The following is a 22954-nucleotide window of genomic DNA, read 5'->3' on the forward strand; positions in this document are numbered from 1 at the left end:
TGTTGTCACAAGTGCATTTTTATACAGTTTTACCAATTCATGTGTCTTTTCACTATTGGTTACAAGTTACAGCAGTAACATCTCATTGGTTAATTTTGCTGTCATCAATGTTACTCTTCTACTCCCTTCTCTCTCACGGGTACATCCTTAACAACTCCGGATACTCCTTTACTCCCATCTTTCTCACGGGTAGGCCTTCATATCTTCAGGGCTAATTTCTGTTCCCATGCCCTCCGTCAGGGAATCCACAGACCCACCGTAGTCCCCCACATTCCATACTACACCCAAAATGTATCACCTTCAAGGCAATGCAACCGATTTAGAAAAATTGCCTGGCTGTGGTCTTCTGAGGCCAGCTCAAAATGCAGGAATCCTTTCACTACCTTTCATGATCCTATGCACGGAAGTAGCTGTAAATTCTGAAAATAATTTTCCTGTAATGCAGAAATATTAGATAGCATTGTCAGATTTTCCTTCAATATTTCTTATATATTGCTACCTGGTTATTTTCTTCTTTGGCACCCAACAGACTTCTTTTTTCCAGCCACATTACTGGCTAGCTGGGAACAGTTACATTAGCAGCCCATTTTCATCTAGTTTTGCACTATTTATCTTGCTATTATTTTCATGTATTCTGTGTTTTGAAATTGCCCTTGACTATCTGAAATTACAGTTTTGCCTTAGGGGTGGTACTCAAGCTCAACCCACCTGTACAAGTTGACAGGGTAGATGACTCAACCTACTAGAAATAACAGGAACAGCATATAAAACATGATGATCCTGTCCCACAAATTCCCAGTTAATTCACATTGTAAATATTGAGTGCAATTCTGGTCCTTTACACTTAAAAAGCAAGAGACAAAATCAGAAAAATTTAATGGTAGGTTGACAAGGATCATCAATCAAGGATTCATCAATGGAATCACTTCCACAACAGGAATCGTAAAAGTAGACTGGAAAAAAATGTTTGTGGAAGGGGAGAGGCTATTATAAATATTGAATGCCATGGGTAAAACAGATAGAAATTGACTATCCATTCCAGTAAGAAAAGCAAGGAGCATCAAATGAAACCTGTAGGAGCGAGGTTCAAAGTGTGCAGCAGATGCTGTCTGTGGGCAGTGAATAGACTAGACCAGGGGCATCAAACTCATTTTCACCAGAGGCGACATCAGCCTCATGGTTGCCTTCAAAAGGCCAAATGTAATCTTAGGACTGTAGGACTGTTGGAGTAGTTACATTTATACAGTCGTAAAATAACACTCGGCCCTTTGAAGGCAACTGTGAGGGTGATGTGGCCCCAGTGAAATGAGTTTGACACCCCTGGACTAGACAAACCATTGCGTGCTACTCAACAGACAAGCTCACCAAACCCCCTAAGCAGAGGCCTAGAGGGTGCTCTGTTCTTATAGCTCACTGGGTCTGTCCCCTGGCCGCTGCTGACGCCACCATGGAGAGAACTCACCCCGACATTCACTCTTGGTGGGGGGCGGGAACTGCGTTGCTGGTTCCCAGTGAGGCGGATCTGGTCATGACAGCATCTGGGCAGCCCCTCAGCAGGCAGGTGGGTGGTTTTTCAGCTGGGGTAGAACAGTGGCCCAGACCCTAGTGCTCCTATCAGCTCCTGACACCCCCAGCGCAGATACAAAGCTGGGCACCCCACTGCAGCATGGCACTTCCCCATAAAGCGCGGGTACCCCCCTGGTTCTTCTCACCGTCCGGGGCAGCAGACCCCCGCGGCAGCTCCACTCACTGCACCACGGACAAGACCCGGAGCGGCTCCCGGGTGTGAAGCGGCTGACACTCACAGGTCACCTGGCACCTCCTCCCTGGCCCTCAGCGGGTGGCTGGTGCAGGCAGGACACTCACTCCTCACACGCCGCCACTGCAAACACCGTCTGACGTCTTTATCCCCTCTGCCAAGGTGCCTCCTCGCGAGCTGGGCCCCGCCGTGAGGGCTGCAGCAGGGCCTCGTGCCCCTCCGCCTTCACAGAACCACACAGAATCACAGAATGTCAGGGATTGGAAGGAACCTTGAAAGCTCATCCAGTCCAATTCCCCCGCCAGAGCAGGAACACCTAGATGAGGCTACACAGGAACGTGTCCAGGAGGGTTTTGAATGTCTCCAGAGAAGGAGACAACCCCCCTGGGCAGCCTGTTCCAGTGTTTTGTCACCCTCACTGAGAAGAAGTTTCTTCTCATATTTAAGTTGAGCCTCCTATGTTCCAATTTGCACCCATTGCCCCTTGTCCTATCATATCACAGAGAACAGCCTGGCTCCATCCTTGTGACACTCATCCTTTACATATTTATAAACATTAATGAGGTCAGCCTCAGTCTCCTCTTCTCCAAGCTAAAGAGCCCCAGCTCCCTCAGCCTTTCCTCACACAGGAGATGCTCCACTCCCTTCATCATCTTTGTTGCCCTGCACTGGACTCTCTCCAGCAGTTCCCTGTCCTTCTGGAACTGAAGGACCCAGAACTGGACACAATATTCCAGGTGTGGTCTCACCAGGGCGGAGTAGAGGGGAAGGAGAACCTCTCTGACCTACAACTAACCCCCTTCTAATACACCCCAGGATGCCATTGGCCTTCCTAGCCACAAGGGCACAGTGCTGGCTCATGGTCATCCTGTTGTCCACCAGGACCCCCAGGTCCCTTTCCCCTACACTGCTCTCTAATAGGTCATTCCCCAACTTATATTGGAAACTGACGTTGCTCTTGCCCAGGTTTAAGACTCTACACTTGCCCTTTTTATATTTCATTAATTTTTTCCCTGCCCAACTCTCCATCCTGTCCAGGTCTCTGGATGGCAGCACAACTTTCTGGTGTGTCAGCCACTCCTCCCAGCTTGGTGTCATCAGCAAATTTGCTGACAGTGCACTCTATTCCCTCATCCAAGTCATTGATGAATATGTTGAATAGCACTGGCTCCAGTACTGACCCCTGAGGCACTCCACTAGATACAGGCCTCCAGCTAGACTCTGTCCCATTGGCCACGACTCTCTGGCTTCTTTCCTTCAGCCTTCGCCGGCTCCTACCGCGGACCCCGTTCCCATCAGACGGGGCAGCAGCAACCCCGCTTACCTTGGCGCCCCAACCGCCACCCCCGCTCCCCCACAGTGACCGGCGAGACGGGGCTGGCGGGCTGGAGGCCCCGCCCCCTAGCCCTCTAGCCTTCCTCTCCTATTGGCCGGCTAGGCGCGCACGCGGCCGACCCCGGGATAAAGCGAGCGGCCGGTAAGGGAGATGGGACACGCGTTTTCCCGCGCTCTCCGCTCAGTCCGGCGGGTGTGGGGGGACTATGCGTCCCGCCAGCTGCTTCGGGACGCTCCTCTGCCCCTTCGCCGACGCCGCGGGGGGCCGCTGCTCCCGGCCTCGCTGCCGGTACTGGCACGCGGTGCCATGCCGCCGGGAGCCGCGCTCGGCCCCGCCGCGGCCGGAGGCAGCTGCCCGTTCCCGGGGTGAGGACGGCGGGAAGGACGGTCCGGCCGGGCCCGTCCCGCCGCGCCTCTGCAGGGGGAGTGGGCTGGGCGTTCCCGGGGGCCGGGGAGTTGCGTTGCAGGCGGCGATGCCGCCGATAGAGGCGGCGGGGGCAGGTGCTCGGAGGCGCTGAGGTGCGGGCGTGGCCGCGTTCCCGCCGCGGGGTCGCGGTGGTACCGTGTGTGGGAGCTGAAGAGTGAAGTGGCACAACAGAAGGTCTTTGCGATCTTGATCTGGTTTTGCTCTTGGGAGAAGAAAATAAAAAATCATGCCCCCACCTTGGCAAACAGCAGTGACCATACTGGGGCTAGAATATAATCTGGATTTTGTGGCCGGGGTTATTCTTCAGCAAACTGGCAGATTGCTTAAACCTCTGTATGACAGTGTGATAAGAGTTGATGACTTCTTGGTAGGAGGGTATCACCTTCCCCTTTTGGTGTAATGAAGAGCAGAAGTTGCAATATGAGTTGTTTTTCATCTTTGCGAGGTGCTTGCTGACGTTCCGGGATCAGCAGTCTACAAAGAGCCTGCCTGCACATCAGTGGCATTTTATACTGAAACTTTAGTTCCCCTCCCATGGTGTTCCACTTTCAAGTGTAATGAGTAATGTCATTTGTAGTTAGTTTTTTTGATGTTTGACATGTTCCTCTCATGACTGAGTGTTTTTCAGGTGAAAATCTAAACTAGATTTCACTGGCAAAATTAGTAGTGTGTTCAGACTGCTGGCAATATAGTCAATGGGTGCAAGAAGTGAGGGTTGGAGTACTAAAATTACTTTACATGAGAGCCACAAAACTTATGCTGACAGGCTATGTTAATGGAAAAAGCAACCTGCTTCCAAACTGGACTTGTTTTCTGATTACCTTCAGCTTGGGTTCATCTTTTCCACAGCATTTGCTGTGGGTTACACTGATAGTTTTAAGAGTTGGTTGGTAAGTATGTAATCCAGGGAACCATTGTGTCTGTTTCTTAAGGAGATGCTACTGATTTGCTGCCTCCACAGCTCAGGAGTGCTGAAACTTCAGTTGCAGTGCAGGTTCTCACTCTGAATGTAGTATTAGTTCAGCAGGAACTTTCTTTCCCGCAATAAGTACCTGCTTTTCACAGTTACCTGTAACTGCTAACCTTCTGTTTCTTTCTTGAAGTTTTCTGTGCTCAAGCATAAAGAGCTGCAGCCTGGAAAAGATACTGAGCTAATTTCATTGTTGCTAAGGTCTGTGGCAGTCAGGGAAAGAAAGAAAGCAAACAGCATGGAGTAATTCCTTTCCTGACTCCCACTTGCTGGTTTGGCAGGCAGCTGACTGTGCAGCGAGATGTGGCTTGAAGGCTGAGTCCATAAGTATTTCAGGTGACCAGCATCCATCATTAAGTGGCTTCTGCAATTTCTAGCCAGCCAGGTTCACTCAGGCTCCAGTTAGCAGTCAATGTTATAGGGTTATTCTTTGACTATGTGGGCTAAATGGTATCTCACCTGCATAAAAGGTGAGAAAAACCTCTCTCAGATTATGTATATTTCCGATAAGAACCGTTACCAGTTCATGGTGGCTTGGAGTATTTCTTTGAGGTAAAGAGGTGTACTGGTTTTGTCTGGGATGAAGTAAATTTTCTTTGTAGCTCTGTATGGTGTCAAGTTTTTGGCTTATAACCAAAAGAGGGTTGATAACACTTCTGTGTTTTAGTTATTGCTGAAGAGTGTTTGCACAACATCAGGAACTCCATCAGGAGTGGGGCTTAATGATCCTTGTGGGTCCCTTCCAACTCAGAGCATTCTATGATTCTGGCTTCTCTTTATCACACTGCCCTGCCAGAAAGTAGGTGGGCAGGAATTTGGGAAGGGACACAGCTAGTACAGTTGACCCAGGTTACTCAAAGGAATAATCTAAACCGTATGATGTTATGTTTGGCAATAAAACCTGGAGGAAGAAGGGGAGACATTTGAGCTAATAAATAGATTATTTCTTTTTCCTCAGCTGAAATCTATAGATAGAATTTAGGGTTACCTCATTTGAGCTCTTAGCTGTCTTCCTTCAAAGAGAGGCAGGTGATATGCAAAAACCCAAGAGGACTAAAATAGTAATATGTTCAGTTGAGAATGAAATCGAGGAAAAGAAGGAACCATCACAGTACAGTCTCCCCATTTAAAAGATTATAAACACTTTAACCCTTCAAAATTATCTTAAAGTAAGATACTGTGGTTTCAGTTTCCATGTAAATAAATAATGGCTGGGTTTTTTAATTTGAAAAATACATTGTTGATTATAGTTGTCTAGCAGCTTTTCTTGAATATATTTTTTAAAATTATTTTGCAGGGGTCTCTTCTGTAACAAATGAGGATGAAAGTGCTAAGCAGCACCATAAGCCAGCAAAAGTATTTCCATGTGAAAATCAGGTTGAGAATTCAAAGACGTATTCATTTAAGAGCAGACGTGTTTCTACAAAGAGGTTGAAAAGTTCTTCCCTGGTGAAACTTCAAATAAAACTTCAAGAACCTGATGATGAATGTGATCTTGTCATTGATGAGACACCACAACCTGTTAATAAAAAGCCAAGAATAAGTAGGAACTACACAGATGTGAACAGGAACAAAGAACTGGCTGCTGTAGTATGTGCAGAAAAACTACATGATAATGCTATAGCAGATGTTCTTGGGAGGGGTGAAGAAAAATCTAAGAAAATTATTACTTTGCCTAAGAATGGAAAATGTTTAAAAAAATCTGAAAAAACAGGCAGTGTTTCTCAAAAAGCAAAGGAGATCTATTTGCCTGATATAAACACTGGTATGTGGACGGTTCTGGAGGAAGGAGATGCCCTTGCCTATACTGAGGAGAAATGTCTGTCTTCAGCTGGTTCTGTTGGGGCGGATGTGCAGAAGGGAATTCTGAAGCAGGGGAATACTTCAACCACTCTATTCCTTGAAGCATTTGTTCAGGAACATACTGTTGATGAAGGCTGTGTGAGCGGTGGAAGAGTAGCACAGCCTGCCTTGTGCATGGGTCACTCATCTAAAGATGAAACCACAACAGAAAGACCTTATAAAGAAATAATAAAAAATACGGAGAAAAGCCAGAGCATAGAAGAAAACAGGCCTAATGCTAGTGCAGAAGATACATACTCATATCCAACTTATTACTTAAATAAGAAAGAAAGTGAGATAACTCTGAATCCATCTGCTGAGGAAACAGAAGCCAGTGGGGAGGACACAGAGCGCTCTGAATCAGATGATCCTCTGGAGGAGTGTCGAAGAATTTTTTATGAGTTTGAAAGAGAAGCACAAAAGAAGGGTGTTGATGAGAAGGTATTTTGTTTCCTTTTCAGTGCTGGGGGATTTTTCTGAGCGTATGAGGATGTGATGTATAGATAAGCTGTAATACTTTTTTCAAAATATGTCTTAGTGAAGGCTGTATGTTTGAGCCTCCACTGCTAATAGACAAAGTTATACCCTTAGAATTCTTTAGTCTAGTTTGACAATGGGGGATTTGTATGTTTGCTGCAGTAGAAAGTTGTTCTGAATAGCTCCCTGCCTTGAAGTAGACACTTTTTACTTTTACTGTAGTAAGCAAAGTTTTAGAGGCATTTGTATTTCGAGTAGTCTGTACTTATAAATGAATGTAGGAACTTTGAGTACCAGTGCCTCAGCCTCATAGCACTGTGGCTTAACTGTCCTGAATGCAAAATAACTGTCTAATACTGATGAAATCGTAATTTTCCTGATGAGGTTGTTGACTAAGTACCCTGAAACAGTGGATTCAGTGGGTCCTGAGTATATTACTAAAGTCTAGAGCTTTGTAGCAGTTGGTCTAAATAGTCTGTTCTTGTCCTTAATAGGCCCATGGAGAAAATGTAGATCTCAGTTTATTAGAAGGCAAAGTAAATGGTCCTGGACAAAAGAAAATAACTGTACACACAGGAAAATTTTATGCAAGTTATAATCTTGTAATAAACCGGAAGATCATTGTAACTTATCTGTAGATGCCTGTTGAACTTCAGGTTGGCTGAGTCTTGTAATCTAGTTGTAAAAATAATTTGAAATTAATTAGAATGCATTTGTCATCAACTCTTCTGTTTGAGGTTGTAGCAAATATTGTAGTGCTTAGAGTTGGTTCCTGAGACAGGTGAAGTCAGCTGCTGCCTGGAGCAGCTGAGGCTAATGAGTACGGAAAAGTCAGTTTGGAGTGGAGGCTCGTGCCATGAGATAACAGGGCACCTGGAAACCCAGAGTGGCTGTTGCTTTCTCTGCTTTTATGGTGCTTTAGGAAGCAACGCTAATAAGCAGGGTCTTTAAGACCCCTCCACCACCCCTGAGTTCTTTCAGCTTGGTGTTTTCCTTCAATACACAGCATGCTGAGCTCTGAATCTGATAGAAGCATTCAGTGTAAGAAGCACAGTGTTAAATTTAAGATGTTCCGATGCACAGCAAGACCTACTTGAAGGTTAACTCTGCTTTTGTGTACGTGCATATCAGGTACATAAAGAAGTGGTGCCTTTCAAAGCATCTCCTTGGCAGCAAGGTCATGATGCCAAAATTCAGCAAGGGTACTGGGAGACAGTGAAGTCTGCAGCTGCGGCGGAAAGAGGACAAGCTTTTATTGCTACGACTTCTGAAGAGAAGAAATCCACATCTGGATTCTCATCTACTCAATTTGGAAGTGTTACACCAATGGGTATGACTGTTTGATCTGTAGGTTTGACAAACTAAATTTTGTTTTGCTTCAGTTAAGCATCACTTGAATGTGTTTTGTTGTGTTGAATGTTAGCTGTGAGTTCAGGGATGGTGAGTGCTTCGCTTGTGCAGGTAGATGCCCTGTCCAGCTACAAGGTTATATTTGAAGTCTTCGTAGCTCTAGTGGAAAGGGGACAAGTGTTTTTTACTAAGTTCTTTGAACGTGTACATTTTTGACCAAATCCTTGAAAAACACTTGTTTTGTTGAAAGTATTTTGATATACAAGTTGAAAGCATAAAAAAAAAAACTGAGTTCCCTTTAAGTACTGATATCAACTGTTAAGTGTCTAGTTTGAAGCATTCAGACCTTCTGAAACAATTTGTTAAATATTGTAATTTGTAAATCATATGTTCTTCTCCCTTTCAATTGTCCTTCATATGTGAAAAATTCTGGAGTATAAGTTATTTTCAGCATTTAATGCTAGTTAAATGGTGTTTCCCCTCCAGTTCTTCTGCTGTCACTTAAAATATATGCTTACAAAGTAACCAGCCTAGCAATTAAATTAAATACTACTTCATCATTTCATTTGTGTATTTATTACATATGCTGTAAAAAAAAATCTTCACATAAAGTTGAGACATTCTGAAAGTGTATGCATTCTTTCTGAACAACAATAAAATGCATTAGTGTATCTCATAGCATACAAATGTGTCTTGCTGTATAACAGGTGCTGATGTAACTAAATTTAAGCAGGATGACTGCAAGTCAAATGCTGATACCTTGGCTCCAGAATCTCATCACAATTATTTTTTGTTTCTGAGGTCTGTAGCTTTGCTAACTTTAAAAAGACAAAGCAGTACTTTAAGGCACTGACTCCATTACTATATGAGGTTAGAATGGTGGTTTTCCTGTTTTATTTTGTTTTTCCTTGCTATCATGCTTTTCTGCAGGGAAGGGCAAAGGGACAGGGAAGGCAGGTGAGTAGCTGTTTAAAAAGCATAGTCAATACAACTTGAAAATAGGTTTTAACTTGACTTGCGTGGTTGCTTTATTCTGGTGTCTTCAAACTGAGATATGATATCAAAAACACAGGAGAACACTTGCATAAATTCTGTTGACAGAAGTGAAGTCTTAATGTGTTTCCTGTCATTCCAGGTCTGGTTCTGTGCATTAGTTTGCTTTTACCCTGCTTCAGCAGAGGACCTGTGAAATACCGATGTTCCAGACTAATGTAATTTAAATAACAAAGCTTACCACTAGAGTTTAGATTCATTCTTCATCTTCTGTGTGTTTCAGCCTCTTCAAATTTACTTGAAGTTAAGCCCCTTGAAACCTGCAGTGGTCAGCTGTGTGTACTACTGGGAGGAAATGTTGCAACAGCAACGCCTCATGGACTTCATATTAATTCATTCAAAAGCACCATCCTTGTGCCATGCAAGGTACTGTAGAGTTTCTGCTGCAGAACTTGGATATATGAATGGGAACAGAAGTGGAAAAACTGTAATTAATTTCCAACAGTATTTTATAAGGTAGAGCCAATAATGTGATATGCCAGTATAGCTTTTTTAAAAAAAATTACTTGGTTCCCTGTGTGCCTAATTGAAGTTGTGATGCAAATTGCATTTTCATTTTCCTTGGTTCTATTAGCCAGCACTACAAAACTATAAGCAATTAAATATTCAAATTGTTAATCAATGGGAGAATTAAGTACTAATTTGTTTTCAGTCCAGTCATGATTGCATGTTGATGATTTTTCCCTTAAAACTTCCTTCCAGGTACAGTAGCAGATGATATCTCATGTAAGGCTTTATTTGGCTTCAAGAGAGGTACCCTTATAAAATAAAGGGATTTCAAGGAACTTGTCAGAAAGTTAATGCAGGTGTATTTTTGTTTTTTTTTTTTTATTGCCAACTTTGCTTCGTAATTTAGAGTGACAGAGTATTGTGAGGGTCTTGTTTCATAAAAATTACTCTAACCTAGCATTTTTTTTTTTCTTTTAAAGCAGAGGTTACTGAAGATAAATTACACAGTGCTTTGGTTTCTAATTAAAAATCCCAAATGTTATGGCTATCAGTTTGGTAATTGTCATTTTTCTAGGATGTTAGGTATTAATTACTTTGTGCTTCATATCTCCAGTATGTACCTTTTTGTTTCCTAAATAGGGTACTGCTTGCCCCAATAATGGTGAGACTGGGTTGTGACAATGATACACATTGTCTTCGTTTGCTTTATCTAAAAATAACTTTCTCCTTGGTAGTTGCACACACATTTAAATGCTGCTCTTAAAGGATCTTCCTTAGGAAACACATGTGGCGTAGACAAGTTGCTCCTTGTTTGATACACACAGTACAGTAATTGTTTGGACCTCTTTGGGTGTGAAGGTACCATGGCTAACCTGACGAGCTGCCAGATTTTTGAATGTGATTTTAACTTCTGTGCTTTTTGTTAAAATAAGCGTATTGTGATAAGCAAAACCTCTATATTGCATTGTCTAACAAAGGCTGTAGGTTCCTAAAATGAAACTGTTTTTTTAGTCTAGTTCATTTGGTCCTCGGCTTTTGCTCTCAATGAAGCACTGTCTGAAATAAAGACCAGCTTGAAAGTATGACTTAGATGAGCTTCCTCTAAGAAAAAAGGAGTTAAAAATATAGTCTTGAAACATCACGTAACTGTGAGCAGAAGCATACTTTTAGTTCAAGCAGGGAAAACCTCTATATCTACTATTTCTGATGGTTGTTTCTGGCTCCCAGTCATGTGCAGCTCCAGTTTTCTGAATAACTATTCAGCGATGTTTAATTTTTTTTTCCTCTGAGGCTGTGGAAAAGAACTGGTTTTAGTTCTTTGGGCTATTTTTTTATATATTGACCACATTAGTAATTGTTGTTGCTGTGGTTTTATTTGTGTGTGTGTGTTTGTTTTACAGACTTCTACACAGAGAGGGCCTTCTATTTCACAATCAAGATCCAAAGTGCCACTCGAAACAAGACATCGATATATCAACATATTTTTTGCAGAATGCTTCAAATCTTGTAGCACAGTGAATGAAGCTATCAACAAAGTTTGTAATGTTTTGTAGATCTTTATGATTCTGCTTCTGAATTAAATCAGTAGGTCTTAGCTTCAACAGTGTGTTGGTGGGGTTCTTTTATTTGATTTTTTTTTTTTTTTTTTTTTTGTAAAAGCAAGTATTTCAGACTTTTTGGAAATCAGAAGTTAAATGTGCTCAGTCTTATACTTCATAGTGTTGTCAATCAATTTCAGTTTTCTCTGAATAAAAACATTTCTTTAGCACTGCTAATTAGCTTCCAAATAGGTATGTTATTTTAGTATAAAGTTGTTGTTTGGTTTTTTTTGGTTTTTGTTTTTGTGGGTTTTTTTTATTGCAAATTCAAAACAAAGATCTTGTGAGTACTGGGGCCTTCTTGGAACGTAATAATGACTTTGAGATCTAGTCAGGACAGAAGGAAAACATGTTTGAAAAACAATCATAAATATCTCAATCATTCTGAGCCCCTTGCATCTTGTATTTACTGTTCACACCACTCCAAGTGCTGCTCAGGCTTACAGCCAACACATACAGCCTGACAGCCACAAATACCCCAAACTTAACCTTTAAGTGATAAAAATTTCTTGCCTGCTGGAAGTCAAAAGACTTTATGGAGTTGTCATGATAATACTGTGTGTGTATTTAATTCTCCATTGAATGAAAGCTTGTAAAACGTCAGATGTTACTACTCTGCCTTTTACAGTGTGTTCTCTTTGTTACGCAGCATGTCTTGCTATACCTGACTTTTCTCTCACTAAGAATGTTTCTTTTACCTTCCCTTTAACTTCCTCCTGTGTTGTTTCTCAGCTTCACCAGTTTTTCATTTTCTCTTTCACTCTGTTCATAGAGGCTGTAGCTTCTGAACTGTGCTGTAGTGATTGTTAGAAGGTGCTGTTTATGCCAGAAATTAGCTTCTCTTTCACTGTTTACATTATCTGCATAGACAATAAAATAAAAACAGGGATGAAGCTTTTCCCCCCCAGTCCCCAGGAGATTAATTAACATGCTCCTTGACTGTGCACCTTCATAGTTAAAAGGTGCTGGACATTCCTGTCACTTCTGTTTCTCACAACTTTACAGAAAGAAAATTAAGGAAACATTTCTTGACCTAATAAAGTAATAATGCCTCCTTTGGAGCAGTATTGGAAAAAGCTGTCTGTAGCCACAGGAATTGTTACCCTAAGAGTGTTCAAATTTCCACAAGAGTTAGATTTAAATTCTGAGTCAGAGCACTGATTTCCTTCACAGATCTTTGCTTCATAAGTACTGAACTTGTGTTTCTAGGTGTCTCATCCATCTGACTTTGTACCTTCTGTTGCACTTCAGATTTGGGACATTACTTGCACGTGTATTTGCCTTTAGGTTCAGAATCTCAGATTCCAAGTAGTGCTTTTTGTAGAATGTACAGTGCTCCAATAACTCAGTCTTTTTTCTTTTTTTTTTTAATATAGGCCCTGATGGAAGAGCAATCTATTTATGACCGTTGTGGCAGTAAAAAAATGTACCTCAATTTTGCTGCGAGGACTCTCAAAAAGCTGAGAGATCATGGTAGTTTTGCCTTCATATAAAATGTTTTTAAATGGGTTGTAAATGTAGAAATTAGAACAGCAGAGAAATGTCCTTAAAGGATTTTTTTAGTTTAACTTAACTAAAAATATTTTTTCGTATTTAAATCATTTTGTGGAAATTGCTGAAATAAATTTGATTTATAACTGTTTGCTTAGGATATTAACAGGAAATATAAAAATGTTTTCTTGCATTCAGGGCAACTCAGTAACAGCATATCTTCCAGTGGTGCTGGATCAAGTCAAATGATGAGGAAGTCAAATGATGAGGAAGGTAAAGAAAGGGGAAGGGAGACGTCAGTTTTCCACTTTAGCTTACAAATTAGCTTGTTTCACCATGAAAGTGTTGCTCTGTTTTTGATCAAGCTTTTTCTACTAGTTGCTGTGAGGGCTTTCAACACAATTCACTGTTTATATCTGAAGGCACATTCTTAGGGGAAAAAATGTTGAACTTGTGTTTGAAAAGAGCATGTTCTTCAGTATTGCATACATGGCCTTTCTGGGATAGCTACTGAATTAACATCTCAATTTTTTTAGTGTCTTTGTTTTGAATACTGTAACGTTTTACGTCTAATTGCTCTGAGGTACAAGCATATGGTTCTTGCTTGTAAATGATAGTGCCCATCTTGTAATTGCAGGGGTTTTTAATTTTTGGAGCTACTAGGATATTAAAGTGCTACTCATTTTCTTCAATATTACTTAAGCTTTGGGTTTAGTTACTTGTTGGTTTGTTTGTTTGTTTTTAGCATTTACAGGTAGTGCTCTATATAAACTTTTAAAAGATTATCTTCTGACTGAGGAACAATTGAAGGAAAATAATTTCCCGCGACCAAATCCTAAAAAAAATGGCAGTGCCATCCTTACTGGGGTTGTAAAAAATGCTGGATGTGATGGTGAGTGCCTACTAGATTGCAAGAAAATAGAATTTCAGTCAGTGGTTTACAGGACCGTAAAATACACAGGTATAAAATTATACGTTATGGCAATGTTCTGTATTTAGTACCTGGATTATAACTGAATTCACAAGTTTTTATAAGTAAGCCATGAAGCTTTATAGGTCTCTCTTAATTTTAGTTTCAACATAGTAATTGAAAAAGTTTCAGATAAACTTCAATTTCTTATTGTGCTATAGAGGAATTTTTTTATACATGGCTAATCTTGGGAGTCTGCTTATGCATTGATATTCTGCTCTTGCAATTACTCTTCATGTAACTTTTTCCATACTTCAGCATTTTTTAACTTTATGGCAAGCCAGCTAGGAGATATGATTTTTTTTTTATCATTTTGTTTTTAGATTTCAAAAGAGTGTGCTGCAGGTGTGGCAAAGTATATGCTGTTACTTCTACAGGAGAACATAGACGTAAAGAAGAATGCAGCTATCACTCTGGTAGTGTGTTGGAACAAAAAGGTAGATATTCTTGGCATTCAGTCTTACTAAGCTGTTAAAAGTTAACAACTCATATCCAAACTGAACAACGTCAGACTATAAAACTCTTTTTGCAGAAGGTTCAGCTGAGATGTTCTGCCGTGCTTTCAGGAATGTGGCTACTTGGTAAAGCTGTTTTCTCTGATTAGGCCATAACTTTAGGAAAGCTGATGTTAATAGAACTGTGTGAGGACGAAAGTAGAAAAATGCTCATTGTGTGGCCTTGCACTGACTTCTGAGTGAACCTTGTCATCTTATCTGGGAGACACCTGGAATACTCAGAAGCTACATTAGGTTTCTCCTTGAGGGAAATATTTATTGAGCATACTGCAACTTTGTCTTCTATTCATTGGTATTTTGTTGGTTTGGTTTATTTTTTTTTGTTATGAAAACCATACTTCACAAGGGAACAATTTTTCAGTTTGTCATCTTGGCACAGGTGGGACCTGTAGGTGAGACTTTTCTGCTTTCCATGGTGCACTCTCAGGAGAAAATGGAAAATAAATTTGAGAGGAGGAGTGAGAGAACTGATTTGTTTTTGCCGTTGTTTGTTGCTGCAAAAAACGCTCAATTTTCAGTTTTTCTTTTTGGCAGTTCCTGGTGGCGTGGAAAAATGCTATAGTTGCTGTGAGAGAATAGTTGGATCTGCTGGATGTCAGATTGCAAAGGTAGGCATGATGTTCTCTGGAAGTTTATATAATGCAGTATCTTAGTTTTGCTTTCTGTGTCCTTTTGGGTTAAAGCTGGGTCATAGCTTTCTGTGAATGGTTTGGTATTAGCCTTTGAGGTTTACTTACTAGTGTTTAGTAAATTATGTGGCAAATGTTGACAAGAAGCATTATATATATGCTCCTGAGTCTGTTAAAGAAACAAATTATCTGGCAATTTGGGTAAGATATATCTAGAAAACTTGCACTTAAATACTAATTGTAATTTTGCAGCTGCATGTTCATGATGGAAGAGGGAAGAAGCTGGAAGGCTTCATGAAGACATTAATTAAATCACCACCTTTTGATAGAAACTATGGTGTATATGCTCTGGACTGTGAGACGGTATGAGCAACCTAAAATTTGGATCAGTTAATAGAAAACTCTATTGCTGCTTATGAGGCAATTTCTTTGCTGTAGTAGTTTGGAACTCATGTCTCCAAGGTCTGCAGAACTCTGTGTAGTCATTCTACATGACTAGACCTTCAATCTGACTAGTCACTTGACGTGACTAGACCTTTAGTGTTGAATATGCAGTGAGCAAACTCATGTGGATCTGTTGAGTTGGTTGCCAATTGTGATTTCTTGTGCAGTTTACATAATGTAAGGAAACATCACTGCTGTGTAAATGCTTGTTAAATTTACTTTTTTCTTCAGTGTTACACAACCCGTGGCGTGGAACTAACTAGAGTGACAGTGGTGGATGCTAAGCTACAGGTTGTCTATGATACATTTGTTAAACCAGATGGTAAAATTATAGACTACGATATAAGGTATGCTAACTAGTCTATAGTACATCAGGATTAGACTTAATAAGTTGGCAGATAACTATATAAGAAGAAATATGTGTCTCAAATTGCTATTTCTGCTTACATAAGTCAAAGACCTTAAATCAGGAATGAGGCTTTTGTTCTTGCACGCTCAATTAAGAACTTTTTTTCACTTTGCCTAGTTCAATTTATTACTTCCACATTTGAAGACTTTTTCTCCCCCATTCTTAAAAAAAGTTAAACCTCCCAGAACTTGCCAAATTTCCTAATGCAATAGAAGCAAATGCAAATTTTATCTGTAAATGTTGTCTCACAGGAAAACAGCAGTCTCATAAACCATGTATTGAGGCCATCAGACTGTACAGCTTAACAAGATTTGGCTGTATTTAGTGCATATCACTTGTATTTTGTCTTCCTATTGGTTTTTGCCTTTGAGATCTGGAAGATGTGTTTTTGATTCCTAATTAGTTCCTTGAAGTCCTGCAGCTGCTCTGAGGTGAAACATGGGGTTTGAGCCTCACTGTAAAAAAAAAAAAAGCCAAACTAGAGGAGAGTCAACCTACTGTATTCTTACTTCTTCAACAGCAATATTTGTTTGCTTGGAGCCCTGTCTTTAGGCTGTGCTTAAAAAAACATCCTCAGTCACTGATGATGGTAGAGCTAAGTTAACAACACCTAGCTTAGTTTATCTTATGCTACCTAGGTAAAAAGGAGCATGAAAAAATGCCTTATGTTGACTTCAGCCTCCTGTGATTTTTGAAGGTGGCTAGTGTTAACTTGAGGTGCTGGGGGAATATCTACTGTAAACCTTGTTCTTCTAAATATTTCTTAGTGTCTCTGATGAAGCTCTTCTAAATATGTATTCAGACTCTCTGGAGCAATGGAGGATGATCTGAAGAATACCACAACATCTCTTCGGGATGTACAAGCAATACTGCTGAACTTGTTCAGTGCAGAGACCATTTTAATTGGCCATAGCTTAGAAAATAACTTATATGCTCTCAAGGTAAAATAACCTGTTTGAAGCTAATTTTAAGAGATGACTACTTGTCTTTACTGTGTTCTAATTAATTTCAAAAAGGAAAAGAATGTTGCATTTTGACAGATCAGCATGTATACAATGAACTGTACATGATTATGAAATGATAGCTGTATTATACTACATTCAGAGAAGGAAGAGAGGTATATACAAACAGTATGGTAAAGATTCTGACATTTCGGTTTCCCACTTTGCTGTTTTGTGCTTCTAGCTATGCAGCCATATATCACCACTGAATAATATTGTCTTTATTTCTGGGTTCACAGAAAACTAGTATTGTATGTTTTCTGATCTTGCTAAACTCACGCTGGCAACTGCATAAAAGACAGTGACAATTCAAGAGATTGTAATGCTCATAGAATCTCTGTAAACAATTATGCTACTTGTCAGGTACCTTAGGTAACAGAAATGTATGGATTGTGCTATTAAATACTGAAGGCAGCAATATTCCATAAGAAACATAACCATCTGCTCAGGAAGTCTTGGGAGGATCTTATCAGTATATATAAATACTCGAAGGGAGGGTATGAACAAGACTGAGCCAGGCTCTTTCCAGTGGTGCCCAGTACCAGGACAAGAGGCTGCCAGGATGTGGGAGGTTCTCTCTGAACATCAGGAAAGTTTTTCGCTGTGAGGATGACCAAGCAGTGGCACAGGTTGTCCAGAGAGGTGGTGGTGTCTTCTGCCTTGGAGATTCTAAAAGCTGTTTGGACATGCTTTTGGGCAGCTGGCTCTAGGTGGTCCTGCTTGAGCATGGAGTTTGGGCAAGATGACTTCCAGAAGTCCCTTCCACCCTCAGCCTTTCTATGATTATTCCTTAATGAAGGAATTAGAATTTAGCCTTGATTGACTTCCCTGCTAGTGATATCAAGAAGCCAATGCAAATTAGACTTTGCAGTATAGTATTGACTACCTAAAACCAGAATTAATCATGTTTACTCTGATGTTTGTTCACTAGTTTTATATACAATACAGTGTGCAGAAATCAAAGTGAAGGACAATTTTTCCACAGTTCTTGCCTCACAGTTTGCTGTTCCGTAATGAATAGAAGAACACAGGACAGATGGTGTAGAATTTGGTGCTCAAGGGTTTGTTTGGGCATATTATTGAGAAAGGAAATGGTTTAGATGCTAGATGGGATTTCTTTAATAAATAAAGGAGGTGCAAGACTGTAACTGGATGTGTAATCATTACTGTGGCCTCTGCTCTGTTCCAGCTGATTCATGGCACAGTAGTGGACACGTCAATAGTGTTTCCTCATCGGCTAGGTTTGCCTCACAAAAGAGCACTTGGAAGTCTGATGGCTGACTACCTCAGGAGAATTCATCAAGATGATGGTACGAGCACAGGTTCCTACTAAGCAAATAATACATTGCATCATGAAATGGGAGACAGGAATAACCCAGAAAACTGGAAAGCTGGTGTTACACTCACTTTCATTTAAATCTTTGTCTTGGATACCTTTACTTCAGTAGTACAGTAAACGCAGAGGATATACCTGAAGGGTAAGATGGTTGGTGTGGTTTTACCCTGAATGGCAGCTAAGCACCACACAGCTGCTTACTTATTCACCTTCAATACTGTTGGCTTGTCTGTGTTCACCAGACAAAAGTGTTCCAGTTTTTTTCCCTTGCACCAAAATTCTGAAGGTAGTGTGACGGCACTATCTATTTGAAGATTCACTTGCTTATCCAAGCTGTGACAGGAGCTCTACAGCTGGGGGTTTCAATAGTAAAATTATGGTTCATTTCTTGGCTGGCTGTCAAAGATAAATCAATAAATCTGTTCTACAGTGTGCATAAAATACTTATGAGATATTGCATTTGACAGATGTATTTCGCATTGACAGTGCCATTCTAAGTAGTTTTTAATCTGATCTTGGAACAAATTAAATTGAGTATCTAATAGACTGACAGAATTGTATTTGCTTTTATCAGTGAAGCCTCCTGAACAACAAATAATATTCTATTCTGCTAACATATCTTAATTGCCCAGGGAATATATAAATGGTCATAGCAAAACTTGATGGCCTTTGATACCCAGTGGAGTAGCTGGATGCTGCATCTAAAAGCTTATAAATATCTTATGACTTCCATTGCACTGACAGTGTGATCCACAGCACTGTGGTGGGGGTAAGGGAAATGTCAAAAGTTATTTATACAGGCTTTAGGATAGCCATATGAAATAGCCAGAACTCTGCCACTCTGCGTTCAGCAGACTCCTCTGCTTAAGTTTGGATTTAATCATTTTTTGTTGATCACCACTGAGCTAAAATCCAGTTTTAACCTGTAGAGCTAGGTCACTGCCATGTCACTTTCAAAAAATGAAAAATCCTGAACCGTGACTTCCACACCCTCTGTTTATACTGGTTTGTGCTGCTGCTTTGTACTAGTTTGTGTTAGTTTTTTCCTTTCTCATCTACGAGAGAAGATAAAAGAAATAAACTTCAAGTCTGGATTTGCTTTTCCTCTTTCTGTAAACCTAAGGATTAGTAGAATGAAGCACCCTTTGCTATCAGAAAGCTTTAGGTCTGTGTTGATTTAACTTGCTCTGAATTTAATTGACTGCCTTTTTCTTGACTGTCACAAACTGGCATTTGACTAGGAGGGCATTTTAAAGGGTTTCAACTCCAGGTTTTTTGGTGTCCAAGGTACCTCAGCAGCTGCAGCTTTTGTAGCTTGACTTACAGTGTATCATATACTTGATTTCACTGAAAAATGAAACAATACCCAGCAGTGCTATGGTTTCTATAATTGAGCTTGAAAAACATGTCTTATACAGGGTGTTCTTTATCAAGCAGTTTGAAATAGCAGCAGCTAAAGGGTGGAGTGGCAAGGCAGAGCTCTAGTTCACAGTTTGGAAAGCAAATGAGAACTGGAACTTTCTCTGAGAAAAGATAGTGAAGACAGTGGGCAGAAGCTCACTGGATCACTTCTGTTTTCTTATCCAAATGGCAAGTAGTTTCTGTTTGATTATTGTCAACTGTTCTCTTAATTCTTGAGGTACACTGAGGGGAGAAATCTAGAACCTGCAAGGTTATTACTAGCTGTCTTCTGATTCTGTGATTAGTAGAGGTTACTGAATGGTATGAAGTTCTCTGCTACAGATAAAAGCTATGACTCTCCTCCATTAGCTTCCACAGCTCTTTATATGTCCAATCTAAATAGATATTGTAGGGACAGTTCTTACCTGAATGCTTTCAGCAGCATATTTTTTAATGCACATGACTATTGTAACACCATAAATTATGTGTTCATTGGGAGGAAAGTATAACCACTTCCACACTCAAGGAGATGCTGCACTGCTTTAAGCTGGTAGATATCTAAATTGCAACTACATGTCTTCAAATGTGAAAAGATATTTGCTTCTGAGTCTAGGCTGATACATATGAAAAATTATCTGAAATCACTGGCATTTAAGTTTTTCAAGAGAAAGCTAGAAGCTTGTACTTTCAACTATTCAGTAATTTTTTTTTTGTTGTGATGGCATTTGAGTCCTCTTCTTCTTTGGGGAGTAAAATATCTCAAATTAAATTAATATAGTGGATCTTTTCTCCACCTATCCTGAAGTTGCTAAGGAGAGCCCCAATATACATCTTCGGCTTTCAGTAGAAAGTGCTCAGAACTGTCACCACTTAACTACCATTATCCTGGCAGCCAGCAATTTCTTGTATTGATTTAACATTAGGGAGGGTATTCTGGTGCCTCCAGTAAGTGCCCACTAAAGAGAAGATTGCATGCATTTCTTGTTTGGATGGCTACCTCTGTTTTTCAGCCAGAATACATTAAAACCTTTCTACTGTACTTTTTGGTAGGTATGGGAATTGTGTAAAACATAAACCTGTAAGTTATTGACTTTTAAAGCTCTGACTAAGCATGTAATAAAAATATATAACCGTATATAATTTAAGTCCTTTAGCTCTTTTCAGATTTTGTGTAGAATTTCAGTAGCTCAGGACAAGTAGAATGTCCTTCATTAACCAAGGCAGATATTTATCTAGTTGCAAACTCAACTTGCCAGCTGTTAATTTTTCAACTTCTGATTTGAAAGTACATGACTTGGAGAGGCTGGTTTTCCAGAGACAGTTATCTTGGATACTCCAGGTTACTAATCCAGGCTCCATTGAATATTGAAGCTGGAGGATGCAGTGGGAAACTGAATATTGCCAGACAATACGGGACTGCTAGAAGCATGTGATTTTTACTTTGAGTTCTGGTAGCAAGAAGTAGCACTGAAAACTGTCTGAATACCAAGTATTGTCAGCAGTTGTCTCAGCAATTATTCAGCTTAATAAACACAGCTACCATTTTTTGATAAAGAAATACATGATCTAACACTTCTGATTTTTTGTTGTTGTTGTTCTTCTCTAGTTGGTGGTCATAATTCCAGGAACAATGCAGTTGCTTGTATGGAACTAATCCTTTGGAAGGTCAAGGAGGATAAGAAAAGGAGAAAACGATGACGATTATAGCTTTGGAGGAACAAGGTGTGGGGGCAAAATCTACTTCAGTTTGGCTTGCTGCTCTGTAATGCTTCAGTATTATTGTTCTGATGTAAAAAAGAGGAAAATGGAAAAAATCTAATGGGAAAACCTGACTGTATCTGCTTCTGAGGCTTAAGATGTACAGGAAGGAGAAAACACAAATGCACAAAATACGAGTAAGATGTTCAAAGTAAGTTCTTGTGTTAAACAGCAAACCTGTGCATTTTTTTTTCCTGTTCTGTTAAGATTATTATTTCTATAGTTACCATTACTACTGTGGCTGAAAACTAGCATTTGCAGTAAGTGAAAATACTTATTTTTTTAAAATTCTGGATATAATTTTGGATTTTGCCTTGTTCAGCCTGTGAAATAAAACTTAATTCACACAGCAGAAACTTAAGATTGTTTGTTTTATTTTTCTTTCCATTCCTGCCTCTCTCTACCTCTCCATCTGCTTTGAGAGGGAAAACAAACTTGGTCATTTTTAATGTGCTAATTGACATATAAAGGCATAATGGTAGAAAAGTGACCTCTTTTTGGAGCAGTATAAACTGGTCTTTTTTAAATAAGTTTAGCCTGCAGGAAGCTTTTCAACTGTAAAATCAATAAGCTTTGACTTGAAAGGGTTCCCAAAAAGTAGAGTATTTCAAGAAGTAAATATATATTCACTGCTTCAGCTAAAATTGGACTATGGTCCAATACATAATTCCATGTCTCCCACTTAAGATAGCATTCAGAATCTGCTACCTTCAGAGGAGGATTTTAAAGTCTGTTGCCCCTTATTGTTGTGTTAAGGAAACATAAGGAAATTTTGTACAACACTATCCCTTGAGATGAAGTTCTGTTTTTCACTGATTTGTGAAAGAAAGCAGAGGCTGGTGAGGAAAAATGGTCTTGACTGAGGACTCTGTAAGAGAAGATTTGTAGTCTAAAGGAAAATCTCACAGTTCTCACAGATGTGCCATGAAGAACGAGTACACTACATGATTAATCTATAATGAAGGTTAAAAATCACTGCAGCTGTTTCTTGCTCATCAAAGTGTTGGGGAATGTGTCCTGTGAGATACCAACAGGAGACAGCTGTAGTTAGAAATGGCATTGCCTATTTATTGTTGTGTGTCTGCTGCTCAGAATGTCAAAAATAAAAAAGCTGCTGATTTTTTCACCCAAGAATAGGTAATACTACTTTCAACATTAATGTCTTGTATACAGGCTCCACTACAGCTTAGAGAATGGGATTTGGCATGTCCTTTACAGAAAGGTAGACTCGCTCATGGACCGTCCCAGCTTTGAAAGTAGGTCTTTTTACTGAAGATTGCTTTTATTATTTCACTTTGAGTAAACATAAGGAAAGAGATGAATGTCTGCTCTGTTCAACCTGTTCTACTTAGCAGAGAAATCTGTGTTAGTCATCCAACAAGTTGTTGGCAGTAACCAAGCTGGTAACTCTTGAGGCTCTGTAGGCCATCTAAGGAACTTTCATCATCTGATTTGTCCTTGTCATTACTACTTCTTGTAGTTGACTATTGAATTTTTAAAACTAAATGGATAACATACTGTGCACAATAAGTAAAATAATTTTATATACTCAGTTCTTGTAAAAATAGCGAAATACTTTCAGCATCAGGAGATGTTTTTAATGAGATTTCACTAAAATGGAAAAGTGGTATATATATAAAAATACATTTATGTATAAACTGTGAAGTTAATAATTGGAACAGTGACTTAACTGACTCATTTCTGTCACCTCTCTCTTGCTGGGTGCCATAAGCATACAT

The 22954-nt window shown here is 39.9% G+C and overlaps 1 protein-coding gene across 1 annotated transcript; it reads left to right on the plus strand.

Moving 5' to 3' along the window:
- Positions 1 to 3240: 3240 nt before the first annotated feature.
- On the plus strand, positions 3241 to 21571 carry LOC110364989 (RNA exonuclease 1 homolog). The gene is made up of 15 exons (XM_065046312.1): positions 3241 to 3460; positions 5789 to 6774; positions 7942 to 8140; positions 9437 to 9579; positions 11064 to 11198; positions 12638 to 12734; positions 12951 to 13025; positions 13498 to 13644; positions 14046 to 14159; positions 14772 to 14845; positions 15119 to 15229; positions 15542 to 15657; positions 16522 to 16660; positions 17910 to 18030; positions 21064 to 21571. The coding sequence occupies exons 1-15, from the start codon at positions 3301 to 3303 to the stop codon at positions 21153 to 21155; spliced, it is 2709 nt and encodes a 902-aa protein (XP_064902384.1). The 5' UTR covers positions 3241 to 3300; the 3' UTR covers positions 21156 to 21571.
- Positions 21572 to 22954: the final 1383 nt, after the last annotated feature.

The sequence above is a fragment of the Columba livia genome, chromosome Z (genome assembly GCF_036013475.1).
Source record: "Columba livia isolate bColLiv1 breed racing homer chromosome Z, bColLiv1.pat.W.v2, whole genome shotgun sequence".
NCBI lineage: Eukaryota > Metazoa > Chordata > Aves > Columbiformes > Columbidae > Columba > Columba livia.

What these genes read in the sequence shown, in the direction of transcription:
- LOC110364989 (XM_065046312.1), top strand. Translation starts at nt 3,301, where the DNA reads ATGCGTCCCGCCAGCTGCTTCGGGACGCTCCTCTGCCCCTTCGCCGAC. An exon ending in GGCAGCTGCCCGTTCCCGGG is followed by an intron (nt 3,461 to 5,788) that starts GTGAGGACGGCG and finishes ATTATTTTGCAG; the next exon opens with GGGTCTCTTCTGTAACAAAT. An exon ending in GAGAATTCATCAAGATGATG is followed by an intron (nt 18,031 to 21,063) that starts GTACGAGCACAG and finishes GTTCTTCTCTAG; the next exon opens with TTGGTGGTCATAATTCCAGG.